Genomic DNA, 19,858 nt, shown 5'->3' with positions numbered 1-19,858 from the left:
GACAAACAAAAGGCTCCTCTATGGGGTTGCAGTGTAATGAGAGGCGGTTTGATTGTAAATATGTTGCTCTACAAAGTTTTCCATCTCACTGAAGGACAATAGGGACAAGCCATCAAATTCAGGTCATCATAGGCTTCTACGTTGTAAATCAGCTCACTGAGCAGAATCAGTTGTGTCATCACGGCTGTCTGTGGCCTAAAAGTGGTCGTCAGAGGTAGCAGGATTCCCCAGTCAGAGGTGGCCACTACTGCAACAGCAGTGACACTGATGAGGAACAACAAAGCAATTAACAAGTGGTTTCTTAAACTCCCAGTCTCCCAACTAATTGCTTGTAGGTCTCAGATCTCTGTGACATTCTTGGAGAATTCGAGCATCAATGGTTGTGTGTAAGTGAGTTCCTCAAAAAAAAAGAGGAAAAGACAGAGACAGCGTGTGACGGAAAAAAGTTGGCGCGATAGAAACAAACAGCATTGTTTTCAGAGATGTTTGGAAGAGATTCAAGGTTTGTACAATTTGATTAAAAAATATTGCAGCGATTTTATTGCCTCCAGCCTTCCTGAATAAACTGAATTTACAGCGACTAGCCCTTACGTTAAGAATCCCAGGGATTGCTGAGGATGATAATTAAGACAGAGATAAGATGATAGCTGCATTTGAGAAATTGTTAGTCTTCCAGCACAAGTCAAAGCAACTTGGAGTCTTCGCAGCATATGGAAAAGAATAGATAAAATATGTGGGTGTCAATCTTGCATACACTGTGCCTGGGACTAGGACTAGTCCATTATCTAGAGATGTCATCATGTCAACAAGTCAAGGACATAAATGAAGATATTAAGTCAAACGATTATTAAAATGTTTTTCTTTTAAAGGAGAAAGATGCCTTTAAAAGCAACGTCAGTTTTTCAAAACGCAGTAAGGTCTGCAGAGAAAAAAAATCCCTTAGAACAAAACAAGCAAACAAAACTGAACAGTTAACTATCGCCATTATGTGCAATAACTGGTACAAAAAACAGAAACGTGTCCCAGAGTAAGAAACATAGATGCAATAAAAAAAAAAAATCTGTATTATTTCCTTTGTAACTCACCTCAGAATCATCACATTCAATCACATGAAACTGTATTTAGTATAATGATGTCCCAACTACTTTAGTCGAGTTAGATGGCAAGAGATGAGAGGAGCAAAAAGTAGCCAAACATCATAACCAATAGGATTTAGCCCTTTTGATTAAAAACCATGTGGGTCATGTTGATTTGAAACATGTGGCATCATATCAATTCAACTGTTTTCAGCTTCTTTATGTAAAGAAACACACACCATGCATGAACTGTTAAGAAATTAATGAGATGGATAGGAAAGCAAGTGAATGGCAAAGATAGAGAAGACAGATGAGAATGAAAAAAGAAAAGCATGAATTATCAACCTAATTTTCCATCTCCGCAATCAATGCTTATGAAGCTGAAACTGTCATTTTTGGCATGGTAGTAATTGCTTTTGGCCCGTGGCAGACTCTCTGACTCATGAGAGAGAGGCGGTGGAACACAGATGGAGCCCCTGTAAGCAGGACAAGACTTCAATTCAGGTCTTCCTCTCCAACCACTGATTATGACCAACAACAGAAGTTTAGCAAACGTCTGGTCAAACACTATGTTTTTTTCAAATCAAACCTCGATTCAGCCAAATTAATCTGCCTGAGATGAAAGCTATGGCTGCAGGAAACACCTCGTCCGGAGAAACAAGTTTGCTTAAATCAATCCAGGTAGGCTTCAGGAAAGCCAGTGGGGAAATTTCATGGTGGATGCAAGAGAATGCACTCTCCTGACCTGATTAGAATAAATTATGAAACAGTTCCCTTTCAGTCTTTAGAGATGATATATGAATTGTGATTAATCTGATTTTAAAGAGGCATCTCAAAAACAGAAACACACACAAAAGTGATATAGCTGTGTTACGTACATTACATGCTGCAATTAAGTACTTTCGACTTTAAGTACTTGTACTTTACTTGAGTTTCTTCGATTTTGTGTTTCTTTATACGCATAATCCACCAGACTTCAGAGGAAACTTTTATTTTTATAAAGCGACAATCACTGGAAAACAAATCTACAAATAAAATTTTTTGCATTTTTATAGACTAAACTACCCAACAATATATGAATAAGTTAAAATTAACCTCCCACTTCAACCAGGTACAGCAATAAAACCCTGCTTAAACTTTCATTCATCTAATCCAAATATATTATAATGTAATTCATTATGAGTACTACATTGAGTTCTACATTATGAGTACTCATACTGTTAACGCTTTAAGTACATTTAGCTGATAATACTTTTGTACTTGAATAAAAAATCTGAATGCAGGACTTGAGTATTTTGCACTGTGCTGTTTCTATTTTTACTTAAGTAAAGGATCTGAGTACTTCTTCCAGAACAGCTAAATAGATGCATGTTTGCCTTTTTTTTGATTTGTTGAGTAATTACAAATTTTTCTGTGAAAAGTTGTTCTTTGTCCCACGGGCTGAAGATTCAAGACTCAAAACACGAAAACGGCGAGAGTGGCTTCAACTTGTATGTCAGATGGAAAACTTTTGTGTCTTGTATTATATCGATTTTTACATTTCGACCTAAATGGGAAAAATTTGTTCAGTTTGGGATAAAGTCTGGGTCTGTAGTGTTTAAAGTTTTTCATAAAATTGAACATATAAAGTTTTTCATCTAAACTTAGCAGGAAGCAAAGCTACATTTAAGGTTGAAACCTAAGACTTCATTTGAGAAAATAAAACCAAAGCCCAGCAGAGCCCACCTGACACAGTCACTCAACAAAATCAGCTAGTCATCTGTGAAAATGAGGAGAACTTGTTATCTGCGGCCAATAATCTATTTATCCCAATTCTATCTGCTTGAGCGGTAATGTATTACTGCAAATGAGGCCAAGGAAGCTTCTTGTGGTTCAGTGAGAGAACAAGTGTGTATGAGATCCAGTGCAGTATGTAAACCATTTGACAAAAGTGTTTGGGCTTTCTTTATGAGAACATCTGCAGCAGCTGCCCTATAAATTCCCAGTGTTGAGAAAACAGGAACAAAAAGTTCCTTTCTGTATGGCAGTGTACCATGGCAAGAAGCGGACCTTGTCGTTCCTCATCTGGAGCACCAAAGCTAACGTTTAGGGAAAGTCAAATCGGGGATGGAGAACTGAGACTGTGTGTTTACAAATCTGTTCTGCATAGCGGCAGAAAAGCTTAAAGTGACCTTATCGATGGCTTTCATATCAACCCCAGACGACAGACAAATTTATCTCTTTGCCTTGCTTTTACCGTATTGCTAAAGACCAGCAAGTCTCAGGTCTTTCAAGCATGTTTACTGAACTGCATCCTTTACTTTCACCTTCTGTCAAGACTTTGGTGTGTTATTCTCTTGACGGTTGAGCAATATTGGTTGATATGATGGTGCTGTTGTATTTCCTCTCCAAGAATCTCTTGAGTGTCAGTGCTCTGGTAGCGTCTGCACTTTACACTTTTACCCCAGACTTGGACATAGATCTTTTTTAAAATTTCTCAGGGCTTTATGGGTAAATACACGCACCAAGTATTTAATGACATTGTCCATATAATCTATGATAAAATCTTAGCAGTTTCATTACTTTCAGTGAAATTAAGTAAAATGGCAATCAGACCAGGAATTATGCACACATATTCACTGATATTTTATGAATTAGGTTATACAAACTCAAAGTTCAAAACAAACAACAAAAATACCAGTAGGCAATACCAAACAATAACTGAATCAAATTACAGTTGTGCAGTTATAATAATATTAATTACATATGGTATGATAAAATTTCGCAATTAATAATATTTTACATAATGGTACATGAGCAGCCTGCACAAGATACTGTAAGTAGCAGCAGTGACATTAACATATTTTGATTGTTTTTACGTTTTTAAAGAACGCTGATAAATATTATGAACATTATTGCTATTATTTCACATTGACTGTGACTCAAATTGTATTCCCTTTTTTATTTTTTTTAATTAAATCAGTGAATATACTTTCGTTTTATTTCATGGAAGGGTAATTTAGATTCTATGCAGCACTTTCAATACAATGTTCGACAGTGAAATTTGTTAGGTGGAAAAAAACGAGCGAACCATGAAAACATCCATTATTTAAAAAATATTTCGGAAATGGATTTTTAATTTGTAGCGTGGAGTGTTTTTTTTATTTTATTTTTTTACTTGACCTCAGTGAAATACATGGAAAGTGCGGTTCTCGTGGTCAAAATAGATAAACATTCAGCAAGATTCAGTGGGGCTGCAGTTGCTATGCTGTGTCTGTCTGTGTTTTCTCTGCCAGATAATGATCATAAACTGCAGGGAGGATAAAGTATGAGCGACTCACTCAGGGTGATATGACTAACATGAGCTCTTTTTTTCTGTTCTTTTCTAACTGTAGCGTTTTCCCTTTGTTGTAAATGAGGGCTAAGCTAATCAAGCTAGCTAACAAGCTATAGTGACTTTTCCTCCACAGGGAAAAGACCAGAGAAAATACATACAACGTATCCTGATGGCTTCAACTTCTGCAGCTGAAAAAGGTTTGGAAGGCGTGTTTTTATTTATTGCTACATTGCTGTTGGTCACTGTTTTCCAACCCTCGACGATAAATAAAAAAAGTGCAGTTAGCTCACATCTCCTTTATCCACTGTCGTTAACGTTAACCTGCTTCTCAGTGATACAAACGAATGAGTGATGAGACTTATATGATTGGTGGGACAAATTACTATATTAGATGGAATTAGCTGATATTTTATATAGTATAATGGAGTATAATGGAGGTTAAATGTCCCTTAGTCCCCTCCTGTAAAAATATTATTTCTTTTTACATTTTCTGTTCTCATGTTCTCTTTGTGCCTTTGATGAGGGAAGTAGAGCTGCAGCGATTAGTCAATGAATTGACTAGTTGACTGACAGAAAATTATGGGGCGTCGATGTTTATAATCTGATAATAATTTTAGTCGTTTTCTTTTATCAAAATGTTAAATATTTGCTTCTCAAATGTGATGATTTGATGCTTTACTTTGTCACATATGATAATAAACTGGATATCTGGGTTTTGGACTGTTGGTCAGACAACACACGACGTTTGAAGACAACACCTGTGTCTGTGGGAAATTATAACAGACAATGTTCACTATTTACTGTTTGTTTTATAGGCAAATGATCAATCGATATTGAAAATAATCAGTAGTTGCACCCTGAGAGAGAATTATTGTTATATGCTTAAGAGACTGTATGTTGCAGAAAGCAAAGTAAATTAATACAATATCAACATAATTTTACAGCGTGGCGTGGAGGTGACAATTGTCTGGCTCCGAACCCAAGAGATGGCACCCTGCAAGAAGGCACCATCCAGAGACTTGCCTCCACTTCTCATAGTAATGATACCGCAGCATGGGTGATATTAACTGATCATAGTAAAGATGCAGACGAGGAGGAAGAAGAGAAGGAGGAAGCCATACCTGTCTCAAAACCCATGAGACCAGACTTGAATCATTTCACCCAGGAGAAACCGGTGTTTCCCAGCAGTATTTCAGATCCCAAGCTATGTGTCCCATTAGAGCTGAGTGATGTTGATGGAGACAGAGTCCCTTATCCCATCAACAGATACCTGAGAGATTATCAAAGGGAAGGCATCAGGTTCATTTACAACAGTTACATCCGTTCCAGTGGTTGTATCCTGGGGGACGACATGGGCCTTGGAAAAACTGTACAGGTAAAAAGTTAATTAGCTGCAAAACTGTTTTTAGACTTGTAAAAAGACTGCAATACTCTTCACATGGCTCTATCGCTTTTGTAGTTTTCACCTGTTTGATCTTCTCTTAGGTCATTGGTTTTCTTGCTGCTGTGTTGCACAAAACGGGTACTTGGGAAGACATCGAGAACAACAGGCCTCAGTTTCTGCAGAGTCAGATCCCCACCAAGCAAAGTAAACCCAACAAAGTGGGTACTGACATATGCTACTTATATAAAGATATGTTATGAATCATAAAAAAAAACTTGTTAGGTGAAATGAAAGACATTTTTTAAAAATACCAGGTGTGTTCAATCCATAGCAATAGCATAAAACCACAAATAGAGTATTGATTTATCATCAGTATGATTTTGGTGTTTCTATGATCTGGTCTAGGTGTTCCTCATTGTCGCCCCACTGTCAGTGCTTTATAACTGGAAAGATGAACTGGACACATGGGGTCATTTTCAGTGTGTGGTGGTCCACGGACTGAGGAAAGAGGAAGAGCTGGCTCGCATTAAGAAGGGACGCATTGAAATTGCTCTCACCACCTACGAGACTCTGCGCCTTTGTCTGGATCAGTTTAATAAGTAAGAACCATGCTCAACACACACAAGCAACAAATACCATAAATGACATGTTTTCTTTGTACTTGCATTTTATTTGTATTTTTAAATATGTTATAAATTAATTTTTGTAACTTTATAATTTTCTGGTACTTAAAGACTGTGAATACAAATATACCTGTTCGCCCCTGCAGCATAGACTGGTCTGCTGTGGTTGTGGATGAGGCCCACAAGATAAAGAATCCAAGTTCTCAGATCACTCAGGCCATGAAGGGGCTGAAATGTAAGGTCAGAAAGCTTGATGTTTGTGTTATTATTTCAATATGTAACTGGTAATAACTAGCGTCTGTTTGGATTTAGTGATGATGGAGAGTGTAGATGATGTTTGTCTTAAGAAGTGTGAATTCTGCACTCAAGCAGTCCCCATTTCTGCTGTATTGATAATATACTGAATTGTGCAAACGGCATCATAAACTGCTAAAAAACAACAGTAAGCTTAGCTTTGCGTTTGAATCAAGCTTGTGATGCCAGTTTGCACTTATATTTCCATCAGATCAGAATTGGTCTCACTGGCACCATCTTACAGAACAACCTTGAGGAGCTGTGGTGTGTCATGGACTGGTATTTTAAGAGACTTTTATATTACAACACATCTGTCATTTGCATATTTACATGCACATTTCGGTCATTTTTGTTCCCTGTCGAGGAAACAATGTGATTTAAATTTGCAACTTGTTGCTGAAAAAAATTCCTTTTAGCTTTCATACTTTGTGATTTGTATGCTGTTTAGGGCCGTACCTGGTTGTCTTGGCAGCTTAGGACATTTCAAGAACAAGTATTCAAATCCAATTGAGCAAGGGCAGAGGCACAGTGTAACCAAACGGGCCCTAGCTACAGGGAGGAAGAGTGTCAGAGCCCTTGTGAGGAAGATTTCTCATTGGTTTCTCAGAAGGACTAAAGCTCTCATCAAAGAACAACTACCTACGAAGAATGACAGGGTAAGATTGGTTAAGTCCAACCAGACTTTATCAATTTAATGGCTTTTTGTTCTCTGGAAACTCACAGTTCACCATCAACAGTGAACCATTATCATAATATTGAGATGAAAGTCTATGATCTATGGTGTCTCAAAGCATCCATCAAAGAAATTCCGTGTTATGTTTTGTCCCAGGTGGTTTATTGCTCCCTGACAGACTTTCAGGAGACTGTGTATCAGACGGTGCTGGATACTGAAGATGTGACGTTACTGCTGAGGTCTTCAGAGAAATGTGACTGTCAAAGTGGACGCACCCGCAGAAGCTGCTGCTACGAAGTTAGTTCACTCCTTTTACCCTCATGTGCCCCTATATGTCGTTAAATGTATTGGGTGAAACTTATACAGAGTGTACTACAGTAAGAACAAAGCATTAGAGCCTGCTACAATTTGCCAATTGATTGATAGGACCTTAAATTATCCTTTTGAATAAATCTCAAATGTATTTGGTTGAAAAAAAACAAGCACTGGTCCCTTTTAAATAATAATATTTTTTTTCTGTTGCAGACAAACTCTGGAGGTGTTAAAATGAAGGAGCTATACTTTAGTTACTTGGCTATATTGAGGAAGGTTGCCAACCACGTAGCACTTCTTCAGTCCACTGCAGGAACCAGCAAGAAACAGGTAGAAACATGTTATCCTGTAACTGGTTTAGTATACCAGTTCATTACTGCTATCTCCTGGACAAATTCTCCATAGTCCAACAGTTCATACCACATTTTTTGCATTTGGTTCACCAACACGACTAATTTGCATTTTCTAGGAAAAGTATTTGAGTGCCATTTGTCAGAAGGTGTTCCAAAGGTTTCCAGATTTGGCGCAAAGATGCAAGGATGAAGCATTTGAGACGTTGTCGGACCCTATGTACAGTGGAAAAATGAAGGTACAATTTAGGAACAAAGGCCCAGTCACCCGCTCATTATGGGCTGTTTCAGTTTGAATTAACACATCTGTATTCCTTTCAGGTTTTGCAGAAGCTGCTCAAATATTACCTGCAAAAGAGAGATAAGTTACTTCTTTTCTCTCTCTCAACCAAGGTGAGAGCCCTGTTTGTGTGGGTGCCTTGTGTGTATTTAAATCATGGAATATTGAATTTTTGTGTGCCAGTGACTTTGTACATGTGAGTGCAAAGATATGTTGCGTGAACGTTGGATAAGCAGCACGGCAAGATGTTTTCCTGTACTAAAATGATTTGATGCTCACAGTGATGCAATCCAAAAGAGATTTTATATGGTGTCAGAGTTGGAGCACAGTCGGTTTTAGAGTTTTACAGCCAGTCACATCCATTCAGCCTTTCACCACAGCAACAGGCTTGAACACACACTCTTAACTGCCATTGCTGTTAGAGCAGATGACTTGTTTACAGAAAAAAATAGTAGCAGGAGACATAGTTTTCTCATGACATAGATTAATAGGTAAGCCTTGGGATTTGCTAAGTGAGGGCAATTAGAGTTTTAACGATAATTAGACTCTGCAGAGTCTAATGGTTGCTGTCACCTGAGACAGCATGATAACATCTGTGGATGCTATGAGGTCATATTTTCATGCCCTTTGTTTTGCTTTTTTGGAAATCAGAGTTCATAGAGGGCAAGGCTCAGTATTACCCCTATAGTATAAATATACAATCCAGGGAATAATACTTTTTATTAAATTTTTTTTTTCTAAGCATCTACACTTTGTCTCTCATACAACCTCTTCACCGTGGCGATGAGTACATTAATATAATAGATTTTGAGCAGGACACTGTCAGTTTTTTACACATTGATTAATGTGCTCTGATTCCTTTATAATTGTTTGTTGTATTTTGAACCTATCAGGTGTTAGATGTGCTGGAGAGCTACTGCATGGCAGAGGGGCTGGACTACAGCAGATTGGACGGAACCACCAAAACCAAAGAGAGAGTCCAGATCGTCAAAGAATTCAACAGCTCCTCTCACATCAACCTCTGCCTGGTTTCCACCATGTTAGTGGAACAATAAATAAATAGATGGAGAAATAGTGTTTTTTTTATTTTCATATTTACATATCAGGCCTTTTGTGGCGCTTTTAACTAAAATGAAGATCTTTAAAACTATACCAGTACGGGAACATAATTAATACTGTGTTTGCTACAGTTATTTCTATTCCAACAATTTTTTTTTTTGTCAGTAAGTGTTTATTTCAAACATATTCAAAACTGTTATAACTGACTATTCGTTCCATCAGGGCGGGTGGTCTCGGTCTTAACTTTGTAGGGGCCAATGTGGTAGTGCTATTTGACCCCACCTGGAATCCAGCAAATGACCTACAGGCTATTGACAGGTAGGCTGCGGGTCACATTTTGACAGAAATTTTCTATTTCAGCTACAGATGTTTTACTGTATCTCAGTATTTTGTTTTAGCCTCCCTCAGTGAGATTCCAGAATCTGGTAATATTCTGTGGTGATTGATGTAATGTGCATTTTTTTGTACCACTACACCAGTTTGTATGCTTGATATGAATGTGCATATTCATATGCCCTTGCTGTGCGCATGTTTGTCCATCTGTCCTCAGGGCGTATCGTATTGGCCAGTGCAGGAATGTGACTGTTCTCAGGCTAATCTCATTGGGTACCGTAGAGGAGATTATCTACCTCAGACAAGTTTACAAACAGGTACCAGACAATTATGACCATATAATCATAAAATAATCTCAGTGAGACACTTTCCTTAATAACCAAAGTTTTACGTTTACAGAGGTAATCTGATTAACTACCTAAATTTGTATAGGGAAACTGAAGGAGGAGTTATTAACCTCGGGAACGTGGACTTAGATGCACAAATTATTACAGAATGATGCTCAGGCACAGTTTCCTAATAAAAGTAAACTGTACCTGAGCATCACAGTAGCCTCAAGTCTTTGTTGTCTTTCTAATATCGATTACATTTAGACACCAGTCACCAGCTCTTTAATTTCTTCACACCTACGGCTGATTCCACATGCTGGAATTTCACAAATGCTTTGTAAAGGATGATTTTATTTTCAACAGAAAATTTGGTCCAGTGCCCTACGTTGATATTTTCATAACTGCATGTCCATACATTCCCTCCTATGTTCCAGCAATTGCAGTGCTCAGTTGTTGGTAAGGAGACCTCCCGGCGGTATTTTGAGTCAGTGCAGGGGCATGGTGTCTATAAGGGGGAGCTGTTTGGGATCAAAAACCTCTTCAGGCTGCAGACCCAAGGGACATGTCTCACCCGCAAAATACTAAAGGTTAGATAGCTCTCATGCTGTTTACTGTTTGATGACGTTTTCTACTGTAGCGTACTGCCTCAACTCACCTCATCCCACTGACTCATATCATCAGTCACACTACAAGGTCTCACAAAGCTGTCAATAAACTTGTGCATTATTCCTATTCTTTGGATCGCTTATGTGGTCATATGGTCACAAGAGTAGTAATAGGGGGCCCTAAACTTTAAGTGGTTTTAGTATGATATAAGAAGTAAAGAGGCGCATGGCACCTACTGTTATTTCCTCTGAATATCAAGACTTACACACCTAACAACACAATGATATGCCTTTTGTTGATGATTGTGACAACAGTTAACTAATGTTGTACAATGAAATGTTTAATGTGTGTCTCTTTCAGCGAGAAGGCAAAGTGGAGGCCGGTGTAACCACAACCAGCACACACACAGGCGAAGAGAAGGAGGAGGGCAGGAAAGGAGTTAGCGTGAGTAACTGCTGTTCTCAGAGACCCAGAACATAGGGCACTCATCTTTCCCATCCCTCACTCCGTCTTCTTTCCCAGGCAGCCCACTCATCCTCCCATTCCCATGTGAAAGAGGGGATACCTCGAACAGGGACCTTCCTGTATATCAGTCATCCAGCCTATAAAATTTTATTAACATTTCCTTCGATTCTTCTCAGTCTTCCCATTCCCTTTGAGGGGTTTACTCCAAAAATGAGAAATTACCCATTTATGATAAATAACATCTCCTACTCTGAGGAAATTAGATAAATTATTTCACTTTTAATGGAAGAACATAGAGAAAGTGATATCCCCCTCCAATGTCTATCTTGTCAGTATCAAGTAGTCATCTCACTGTTGGCTTTAAGGTGGCTGTAAAAAGTTGCTAGTTTCCTCACTGTAACTGTGGTTAGCTTGAGACCAAGCAGTTAGAATAGTTTCATGTGGTGGAAAAAAGGAAGAAAAAGATAAATTGAGTTCTCAGACCACTCCTGCTCAGTATGTTTCAGCAGTTATATTTTCAGCAAAATATTTCTAAATATACTGATTTTTAATATCATGCTACTAGCATTTCAAAACTGGAAAGCTCCCCAGAAGTTGTGTATTTCCCTAAGCTATGAGTGTTTAGCATTAGCTTATTTTTTTCAGAGGTTTCTATGGAGGTTTTGATACTCTTTTTTTGACATGGAAACCTGACACCTTTGGAATCTATTGTAACTAACTGAAGCAGACCACAGCTCCTGTTCTTTTAAAGTGTGAAAGCTAAAAAGCGTTACAGCAACCTACAAAGTATTCAGTGCATAAATATTTTATACTCTTAAAAAAATTGCAGTGCAATAGGTTTTGAGAGGAGTACCACATTAAGACCTGGCGTACAGACAACATTTTGACTTTCAATTCTTGAGTATTTTAGTGAAACTGGACGATGAGGTTCTCTTTGTCTGCCTCCCACTTTCTCACCAATGCTGTGTGAAACAGCTGGATATAATTACTTGTTCTAATGGAGGCAGTGGGGCAGACCACACTGAAGACTATCATCTCCTCTCAGCTATTTATTTACACAGTGATACCCCTTATCATCCTGTTCCCAGCCAGGCTTGACCTGTGCAGCACACTGTCCTTTTTACAGTGCTGCTCCAATGAAGCCATTCAGTTTCTTACAGAAATGCAGAATACACTGGGGTGCCTTAATACACACAGAAAGAGGTTTGAGGCGTGTAAGCACATGCAAGCACTGCAGAACTGGGGAAGAGTAATCTAGTTGGCAAATTTTGTGAAATTAGAATCAATGTTGGTGGCCGCTCCCATAAAAGCCCATTCATAGAACTCCAGGAAATGTTATGACCCCTTTGTATTCTTCATATTACATCATGATGGAGGGCATGTGTCGCACTGATGTTTATTATGATTTATTGTTTCAAACATCTGTTTTGTATTACACAATGAAATGTCACATGGGTTGGTCCACTGAAAGATGGCATGAACAAGGGAAGTGAAGAATTAGTAGCCTTTTGATGAAATTTTGTAGCCAAGTCTATCTCAGGCAGTGTATATACAGTTTATTTATATTTTTCATATCAGTTTCTTGTTCTCGTACTACCCACCTTGTACCAATTTCTATGCAAATCTGTCCCCACTTTTCTTTAGCTGTTTGTTTCAACTGTTTGATTTAAGGAACCTGGAGATTCTCCATTTACAGAGGGCCTTGTACCAAATGATGAACCAGCGAAGGATAACAGAGATGTATCAAAGGTCCCCAGAGGCGTGCTGGACTTTAGCAGTGGGAGTGAAGAGGATGAGATTGAGCAGAGGTTTAAGAGAAAGGCCTCAAACCCCAGTGCGGTGGATGGCAACAGGAGCGGGAATGCTGACACTGGTCCTGGTCGAATGAGTCTCCTCCAGCACGGTTTCTCCAGATTCCTCGAAAGGATCAAAGAAATACCAGAGTTAGGCGAAGGGGACAGTAGTCCAGGTGTTGAAGAAAGCCCCTCTGACAAAGACACTGAGGATCATGAGAAATTAAGAAAGAATGAGTGTACCTCCTCTGGCATCTACAAGAGCTCCAATACAGGGAATGGTGCAGTCTGTCTACCGAAATTGGGAACAAAAACCTGGGAAATCTCCAGTGTATCAGACAGAGAAGACATAAGGAATGGAGCTGGGGGGAGACAAAATAGGGTTTCTCTGTTGAAAGAGAATGATGATGCTGCAAGAAAGAGATATGGTATGAAAGGGTGGACAAATGAGGAAATGACAGTAGATGGGGGGAGTGATAAAAACTCACCAGACAAAAAGCCCAACAAGCTCAAAACTACAGTTCCCACAGTACACCGCTTTGAGAGTTACTCTGATGAATCTGAGGATTTTGACCTAGGGGCAAGCACGTGGTCCAAGAAGGGCACATTCAATTCACATGGTAGAGGCCAAGACAGAAGCAGAAGACATCTTGATTGTAACAAAAAGAGGCAAACTACTAGTGTAAGGAACAAGGCCAGATCCAAACACACAGAAGCCATAGAGACATGCACATCTTCAGAGGATGAACACACCCCTTTTAAGAAAGGGAGATCTCACTTGACATCTCCACAGACAGAAAGATCTAGTGCTGACATGCCACAAGATGGGCAAAGAGCTGCAACGACAGAGAGAGACATAGGGATACCCAGAGCCGTTTCATTTACAGGTACGAAAAGTCAGACATCTCCAGCATCCAAAGGAAAGGATGGAACAATCGACAGTGTGCTAGGTCAGATTCAATAACGATTTCAATATGCCAATAACTTTTGATTAACTTAATTTCAAAATTAATTATGTATATTTCAATTTAAAGGGGGACTACAGGAGGTGGTGTATACCCACTCTAACCAGCGCGTGGTGGGTGGGAGCAAAGCAGAGGAGCTAATCAGTAGAGCTGCTGTACGAGACGTGTATGAACGCAAGATGTACTCTCAGGTCCCAGCCAATTTCCTTCTAGGCAACCCGGAGGTACATACCGCCGTAACATTGGTCTAGTTCAGTGATTCTTCAGACATATAATATCGTGGTTGTATCTGCCACAGCCTCAATCCAGCACTGTACCCCTGCATTGGTGGAGAGTAAAAAGTTCAGTTCACCCAAAATAAAAATTTATTAAAATTCCATATTTTCTTTCCTGTTACTTGGAATGTTGACAAGCTTTGGAGAAGAATTGGGATCACCTCTAACCATCCTAAATTTCATTAGATAAATCAAATTACATTTGAAAAAATTAGCAGGAATGTGCTTTTCAAGAAACGATGCGAGGATTATTAAATAAACCACAGGCCTCATTGTAGATGACATCAATTGAACCTGTTTTCTATCAAAGTGTGCCTGACAATTACATATTGGCATGCAGAATAAGGCTTGCCAGTACTCTATCAGTACTATGACATGAGAGTGGGTGTAAACACATACTGTTCTCTGTAGCTTAACTATAGCTCAGTGGTGCTAGATGAGTACCAGCAGTGGAGGTTACCTATCTTCAGTACAGTGGTCCATAATGCTATATGTTTAAATCCACTATCGTGTCAATATAATAAGCCTGCACATCTCAGCCACCGGTACCGTCTAGTGGAGAGAGACAGCTGGTGAGCACACTTTGAAAAATAACTTCAAATTACTGTGAACTAGTGTGGGTTACTTTTTTTGGATTTTTGGATTAGAGATCTTTCATTAGAATTTTTTAGGTGTGAGTATTTGGTATGATACAAATCAAATGTGATTGAGCGCTGCTGTATTGGGTTGAAAGCGGTCATTTTCACGAAAAGTATGTTCTGTTTAGCCCTTAGCTGGTCACTGCTTCTATAAAACTTCACTCTTGTTTGATTGTACCAGAGCCTCTCAGCAAGCCTGCCAGGCAGTCTGCCCTACCCTACCATAGACAGGCTGGAAAAGCCCAGTGTGGACCATCCAGTCACCTTCACCAGCAAGTGTGTGCACCACACCAAACACACCACCTTCATCATTGGAGAGACTCCCCAGGCCATACGCAGGTACTGAAAAGGGTGTCAGAGGAGGTAAAGTGAAGAGAAAAGGACAGCGACAGTAGCAGCTTGGGTAATGCAAGAAAGCGGAGAGGAAGACAAAAAGAAAAGGAGAGTGAGATAATTTATGGATTTACCATGAGAATAAAACACAAGAGTAAAAGAGGTGGTAGGTATATCTAAGGAAACTGACTGATTAGGGAGCCTTTAACGAAAGAGGAAAGAAGAAAAAGGAAAGTGGACGAAAGGAGGGAAGGAGGGCAGTTGTAAAAAGTGTAGTAGTGGGGAGGGAAGGAAAGAAGGGAGGAATTCCTGGCAGTGTAGGGAAGTGGGCCAAAACTCATCACAGATATAGTGTCGAGCGCCCCCACCTGGGCCTCGGGAATTGTGTGTGTGTGCGTGTGTTTAGCGAGAGACCACCTCTGAGCTTTCCCTTCCACCTATTTCCCAGCATCATGCCGAAGATTGCTCAGTTATGTTTAAGCTCAAGGAGCAGCAGTTTTCCCCTCCACAACCACAGCCCTCCTGAGACTAACCAAAAATGATCGCCTCAGGACTTCCAAACCCACACTGATTTATACACACACGTCCTAATAAGTTTTTACACACACGTACAGACACTAAGTACTCAAATACACACCTCTGTCCTGCTACAACAATTCCGCCCCCTACATTTACAAACACTCATATACACAAACACACAGACACCTTTGTGGCTCCAATCTCACTTCCCAAGGGGAAGACTTTATCTCTGCCCAGAGGCTCAACAGGAAGTGGAAATACACACCAGTTATATTGATATCCCCTCAATGAACCTTGCAGTTTAATGATGTAAATCCACATGCACGTCATGTTTTACTGCTGTTACTTTTATTTATTGTTTTTCCAGTGAAAGCCACAAATGGTAATAACACCAGCATAATGCTGCTGTACCACCAGTGACTTAGAAGTATTTCTGTCCCCGAGTCTGGTTAGACCAAAGTTTTAATGACTGCCTAGGAACTCAGGAAAAACACCTCATACTGCATGACTGTCTGGATATGAGCCTGAATACATGGAGAACTATTCATCTTAGGCTGACGAGCCAGCAGAATATCTGATTAATAGTATAGGCCTAGTGGCTTTTTAAAGATATTTTATGTGGAACTTAAATTGCCTTACAGTATGCACACGTGCCAAATTCTGGCCTCATACTACCTTTACATGTGTGAATATGATGTAAATTCACAGGAAACTAGCAGAAGATATTAGATATAAAACATATTGTTATCTTCAGTGTCTAAATATATTTTGGTCATACAATTAGATGAAAAAGTAATTGGACAGTGACACAATTTTTGTAATTTTGCCTCTGTCCACCACCACAATGGATTTGAAATAAAGCCATCAAGATGTGATTGAAGTGTAGAATTTCAGCTTTAATTCAAAGGGTCTAACAAAAATATTGCTTGAACTGTTTAACTTAACTGCCATTTTTATACGTAGTCCAACATTTTCAGAGACCCAATAGTAATTGGACAAACCAACATAATTCTAAATATAAGGATTATTTTTAATACTTGGATGAAAATCCTTTGCAGTCAATGACTGCCTGAGGTCTGCAACCCATGGACATCACCAAACTCTGAGTTTCCTCCCTTGAGATTCTTTGCTAGGCCTTTACCACAGCCGCCTTCAGTTGCTGCTAGTTTGTGGGTCTTTCTGCCTTCGCTTTCGTCTTCAGTAAGTGAAAAGCATGTTCAGCTGGTCTGAGGTCAGGTGACTGACTTGGCCATTGAAGAATATTCCACTTCTTTGCCTGAGAAGCAAGTTTTGGGTCATTATCCATCTGTACTGTGAAGCACCGTGCTATCGGTTTTGCCGCATTTGGCTGGATCTGAGCAGATAGTATAGCCCTATACACTTCAGAATTCATCCTGTGTGAAGGAAAAGTTGGTTTATCACTTCTTCACTTTCTACTTCTATCAGCATTCACATCATCAATAAACACCAGTGACCCGATTCCATTGGCAGTCATACATGGCCATGCCATAACACTGCCTCTACCATGTTTGACAGATGACGTGGTATGCTTTGGATCATGAGCTGTTCCTTCCTTTCTCCATACTCTTCTCATCATTCTGGTACAAGTTAATCTTGGTTTCATCTGTCCAGAGTATCTTGTTCTAGAACTGGGCAGGCTTTTGTAGATGTCTTCTGGCAAAGTCTAATCTGGCCTTTCTGATCTTGAGTTTTACCAGTGGTTTGCATGTCGTGGTAAACCCCCTGTATTTACATTCATGAAGGCGTCTCTTGATAGACTTTGGTAGACTTTGACAATGCTACGCCTAACTCCTCGAGTGTTCTTGACCGGGCTAGATGTTGTGAAGGGGTTTTTCTTCACAAAGGAAAAAAATTCTGCAATCATCCACTTTAGTTGTCTTACATGGTCTTCCAGGCCTTTTGGTTTTGCTGAGCTCTCCAGTGTATTCCTTTCTTCTAATAATGTACTATATTGTTGATTTTGCCACCCATAAAGTTTCTGCCGTCTGTCTGATAGGTTTGTTTTGGTTTTTTTAGCCTAATGATGGCATCCTTCATTTGCATCGACATCTCTTTGGACCGCATATTGAGAGTTCCTGGGAAAAGCTACCAAACGCAAATTCAACACTTGGAATCAAGTTCAGACTTTTTATTGGCTTAATTTGTCATGAAATAAAGAGGGAACAGGCCACACCTGGCCATGACACTGATTTTCAATCAATTCTCCAGTTACTTTTGAGCCTCTGAAAATGAGGGACTATGTATAAAAATGTCTGTAATTTCTAAACGGTTAATGCAATTTTTATTTTTATTTTTTGTGAAACCCCTCGTGAATTAAAGTTGAAAGTCTGCACTTCCATCACATCTTGATGGATTCATTTCAAATCCATTGTGGTGGTGTACAGAAGCAAAATAATGAAAATTAGGTCACTGTCCAAATACTTATTGATGTAACTGTAGATGATTTTTCATTCTCATTTCTGACTTTGTGTCCTTTGTATCCTTTTTGTTTAGGCAGCACCTAGAGGACATGGCAAAAAAATTCAGATTTCCCTCGGTTCATCAGTTTGTAGTGGAGATTCTGAGAAGAAACTCAACCCGGAGACTAGCCTGGCTACGACAGTATTACACTTCACTGAACCACCCTGACTTGGCTAATACAGTCACCAACAACTTCCCACAATCTGATTCAGCACAGACCTCCTCCACTTCAGCTGCTACCTCCTCAACATCGACCCAAACAGCTGCCACAAAATCTCACAGAGAGACCAGAACCCCCAAAAAGGATGTTCCAAAAGCCACAAAAAAGCCTAAATACACTCAGAAGAATCTGGAACCCCAAACTAAACCTAAAATCCCACACAACAATGTTTCTGTGCCACAGAAAAAGTCTAGAAGCCTTCAAAAGTATGTTCCAGAACCTCAACCAAACCCTAAAAACCCACTAAATAATGTTCTAGAACCTCAGAAAAAGCAAAAGATCTCACAAAAGAATGTTCTAGAACCTCTAAGTAATGTTCCAAGCCCTGAGTCAGAGGAGCAGGAGGAGACGGTCTGCAGTGCCAGAGGACACAGGAGGACAAAGAGGGGTAGTGTTTCTAGTTCTGGAGCCTACAGAGCTGGTGGTGGTCTTGGCAGTGATCAGGCCAGCAGCCGTGGTCTTGGGTCTGGGAAGGCTGCTGCTTTCCTGAACCACACAGACAGAGATACCCCTTCTTCTCCGGACGTCAGCCATGGCAGGTCCAACATGTTATCCAAACCCACAGCACAGGGAAGGGGGCAAGAGCAGAAATTGTCCTCCAGAACTACTTTTCAAGGACAGAGAGAAAATTCTCAGACCCCTTCCTCTCCTGAACAGGCCCCTTCTGCCTCATGTAATCGCTCCTTGCTCAAAGATCTGATAGGAGACACGTCGATCCTTGATGATTTGTTAAAACCCAAACCCAGGGGTGCACAACAGAGGAGCACCCCAAAAACACCCCCTACATTCTCAGTGCCAGTAAGCACATGTGTCGCCAAACCTTCCCCATCCAGAATTACTGACAATACTGATTCAGGTTCAACAGGCCTCCTTGACTCTCTCTATTCTCCAAGTTCACACACACCAACTACACACCAGGTCAATACACCAGTGCAGGCATCAAAGGGCGGTCGCAAAGACTTCTGGGACATCCTGAACGAGGGTAATGAGGAGAGTATTAACAGGTTAACAGACCTGGCAGAAGTGCAGAGAGTTTGCGTCAACACTAACTTTTCAGCTAGAAGTAGGTCCGGAGAGGAGGAGAGCAAGAGTCTCTGGAAGACTAATGAGAAGTTCCTGTGGAAGAAATAATACAGAAGAGACATTTTAGGTTGTACTAATTTTAAGTTCTAAAGGAGAAATTAAAAAATTTCTCAACATATTTTATAATTTTAAAAATGCATTTAATTTATACCTTTTTTAAATGTCTTTTTTATTTACTGTTATTTGAAAATATCCAGTTTTCACTGAATTAGTGAGTTACTAACATAATATTGACTGTTGAATAAACAAGCTGTTAATCCCTTTGGTATTTTAAACTTCTTTATATTTGATGGAATTATTACCTCGTCTACTGCTTTATTTCTACATTTTGACCTACCACACACAGACCAGGCGCAGCACTAATTTGTTATGACAGAGGCATTTCTGCGTGTATACAAGAGTGAAAGAATTGAGCCAAAAAAACCAAAAACAAAAAAATCACAGTTGTAAA

General features: G+C 39.6%; 1 protein-coding gene across 3 annotated transcripts; it reads left to right on the top strand.

Moving 5' to 3' along the window:
• Window positions 1–4,269: 4,269 nt before the first annotated feature.
• On the top strand, window positions 4,270–19,641 carry ercc6l2 (excision repair cross-complementation group 6-like 2). 3 transcript variants are annotated; one of them, XM_040155947.1, is made up of 21 exons: window positions 4,270–4,381; window positions 4,526–4,589; window positions 5,337–5,767; window positions 5,878–5,994; window positions 6,182–6,375; window positions 6,546–6,639; window positions 6,905–6,972; window positions 7,142–7,349; window positions 7,523–7,663; window positions 7,892–8,008; window positions 8,148–8,267; window positions 8,350–8,421; window positions 9,202–9,347; window positions 9,590–9,685; window positions 9,918–10,017; window positions 10,464–10,616; window positions 10,996–11,079; window positions 12,772–13,843; window positions 13,928–14,082; window positions 14,953–15,110; window positions 18,138–19,641. In XM_040155947.1, the coding sequence occupies exons 1-21, from the start codon at window positions 4,355–4,357 to the stop codon at window positions 19,453–19,455; spliced, it is 4,935 nt and encodes a 1,644-aa protein (XP_040011881.1). In that variant the 5' UTR covers window positions 4,270–4,354; the 3' UTR covers window positions 19,456–19,641. The 3 variants fall into 3 exon arrangements, with proteins under 3 accessions (XP_040011881.1, XP_040011882.1, XP_040011883.1); XM_040155948.1 differs by having other exon boundaries at window positions 4,292–4,401; XM_040155949.1 differs by lacking the exons at window positions 4,270–4,381; window positions 4,526–4,589; window positions 5,337–5,767; window positions 5,878–5,994; window positions 6,182–6,375 and having other exon boundaries at window positions 6,616–6,634.
• Window positions 19,642–19,858: the final 217 nt, after the last annotated feature.

Source organism: Xiphias gladius, chromosome 19, assembly GCF_016859285.1.
Source record: "Xiphias gladius isolate SHS-SW01 ecotype Sanya breed wild chromosome 19, ASM1685928v1, whole genome shotgun sequence".
NCBI lineage: Eukaryota > Metazoa > Chordata > Actinopteri > Istiophoriformes > Xiphiidae > Xiphias > Xiphias gladius.
Note: the sequence above shows the minus strand (reverse complement) of the source record. Positions and strands in the feature narration are given on the sequence as shown.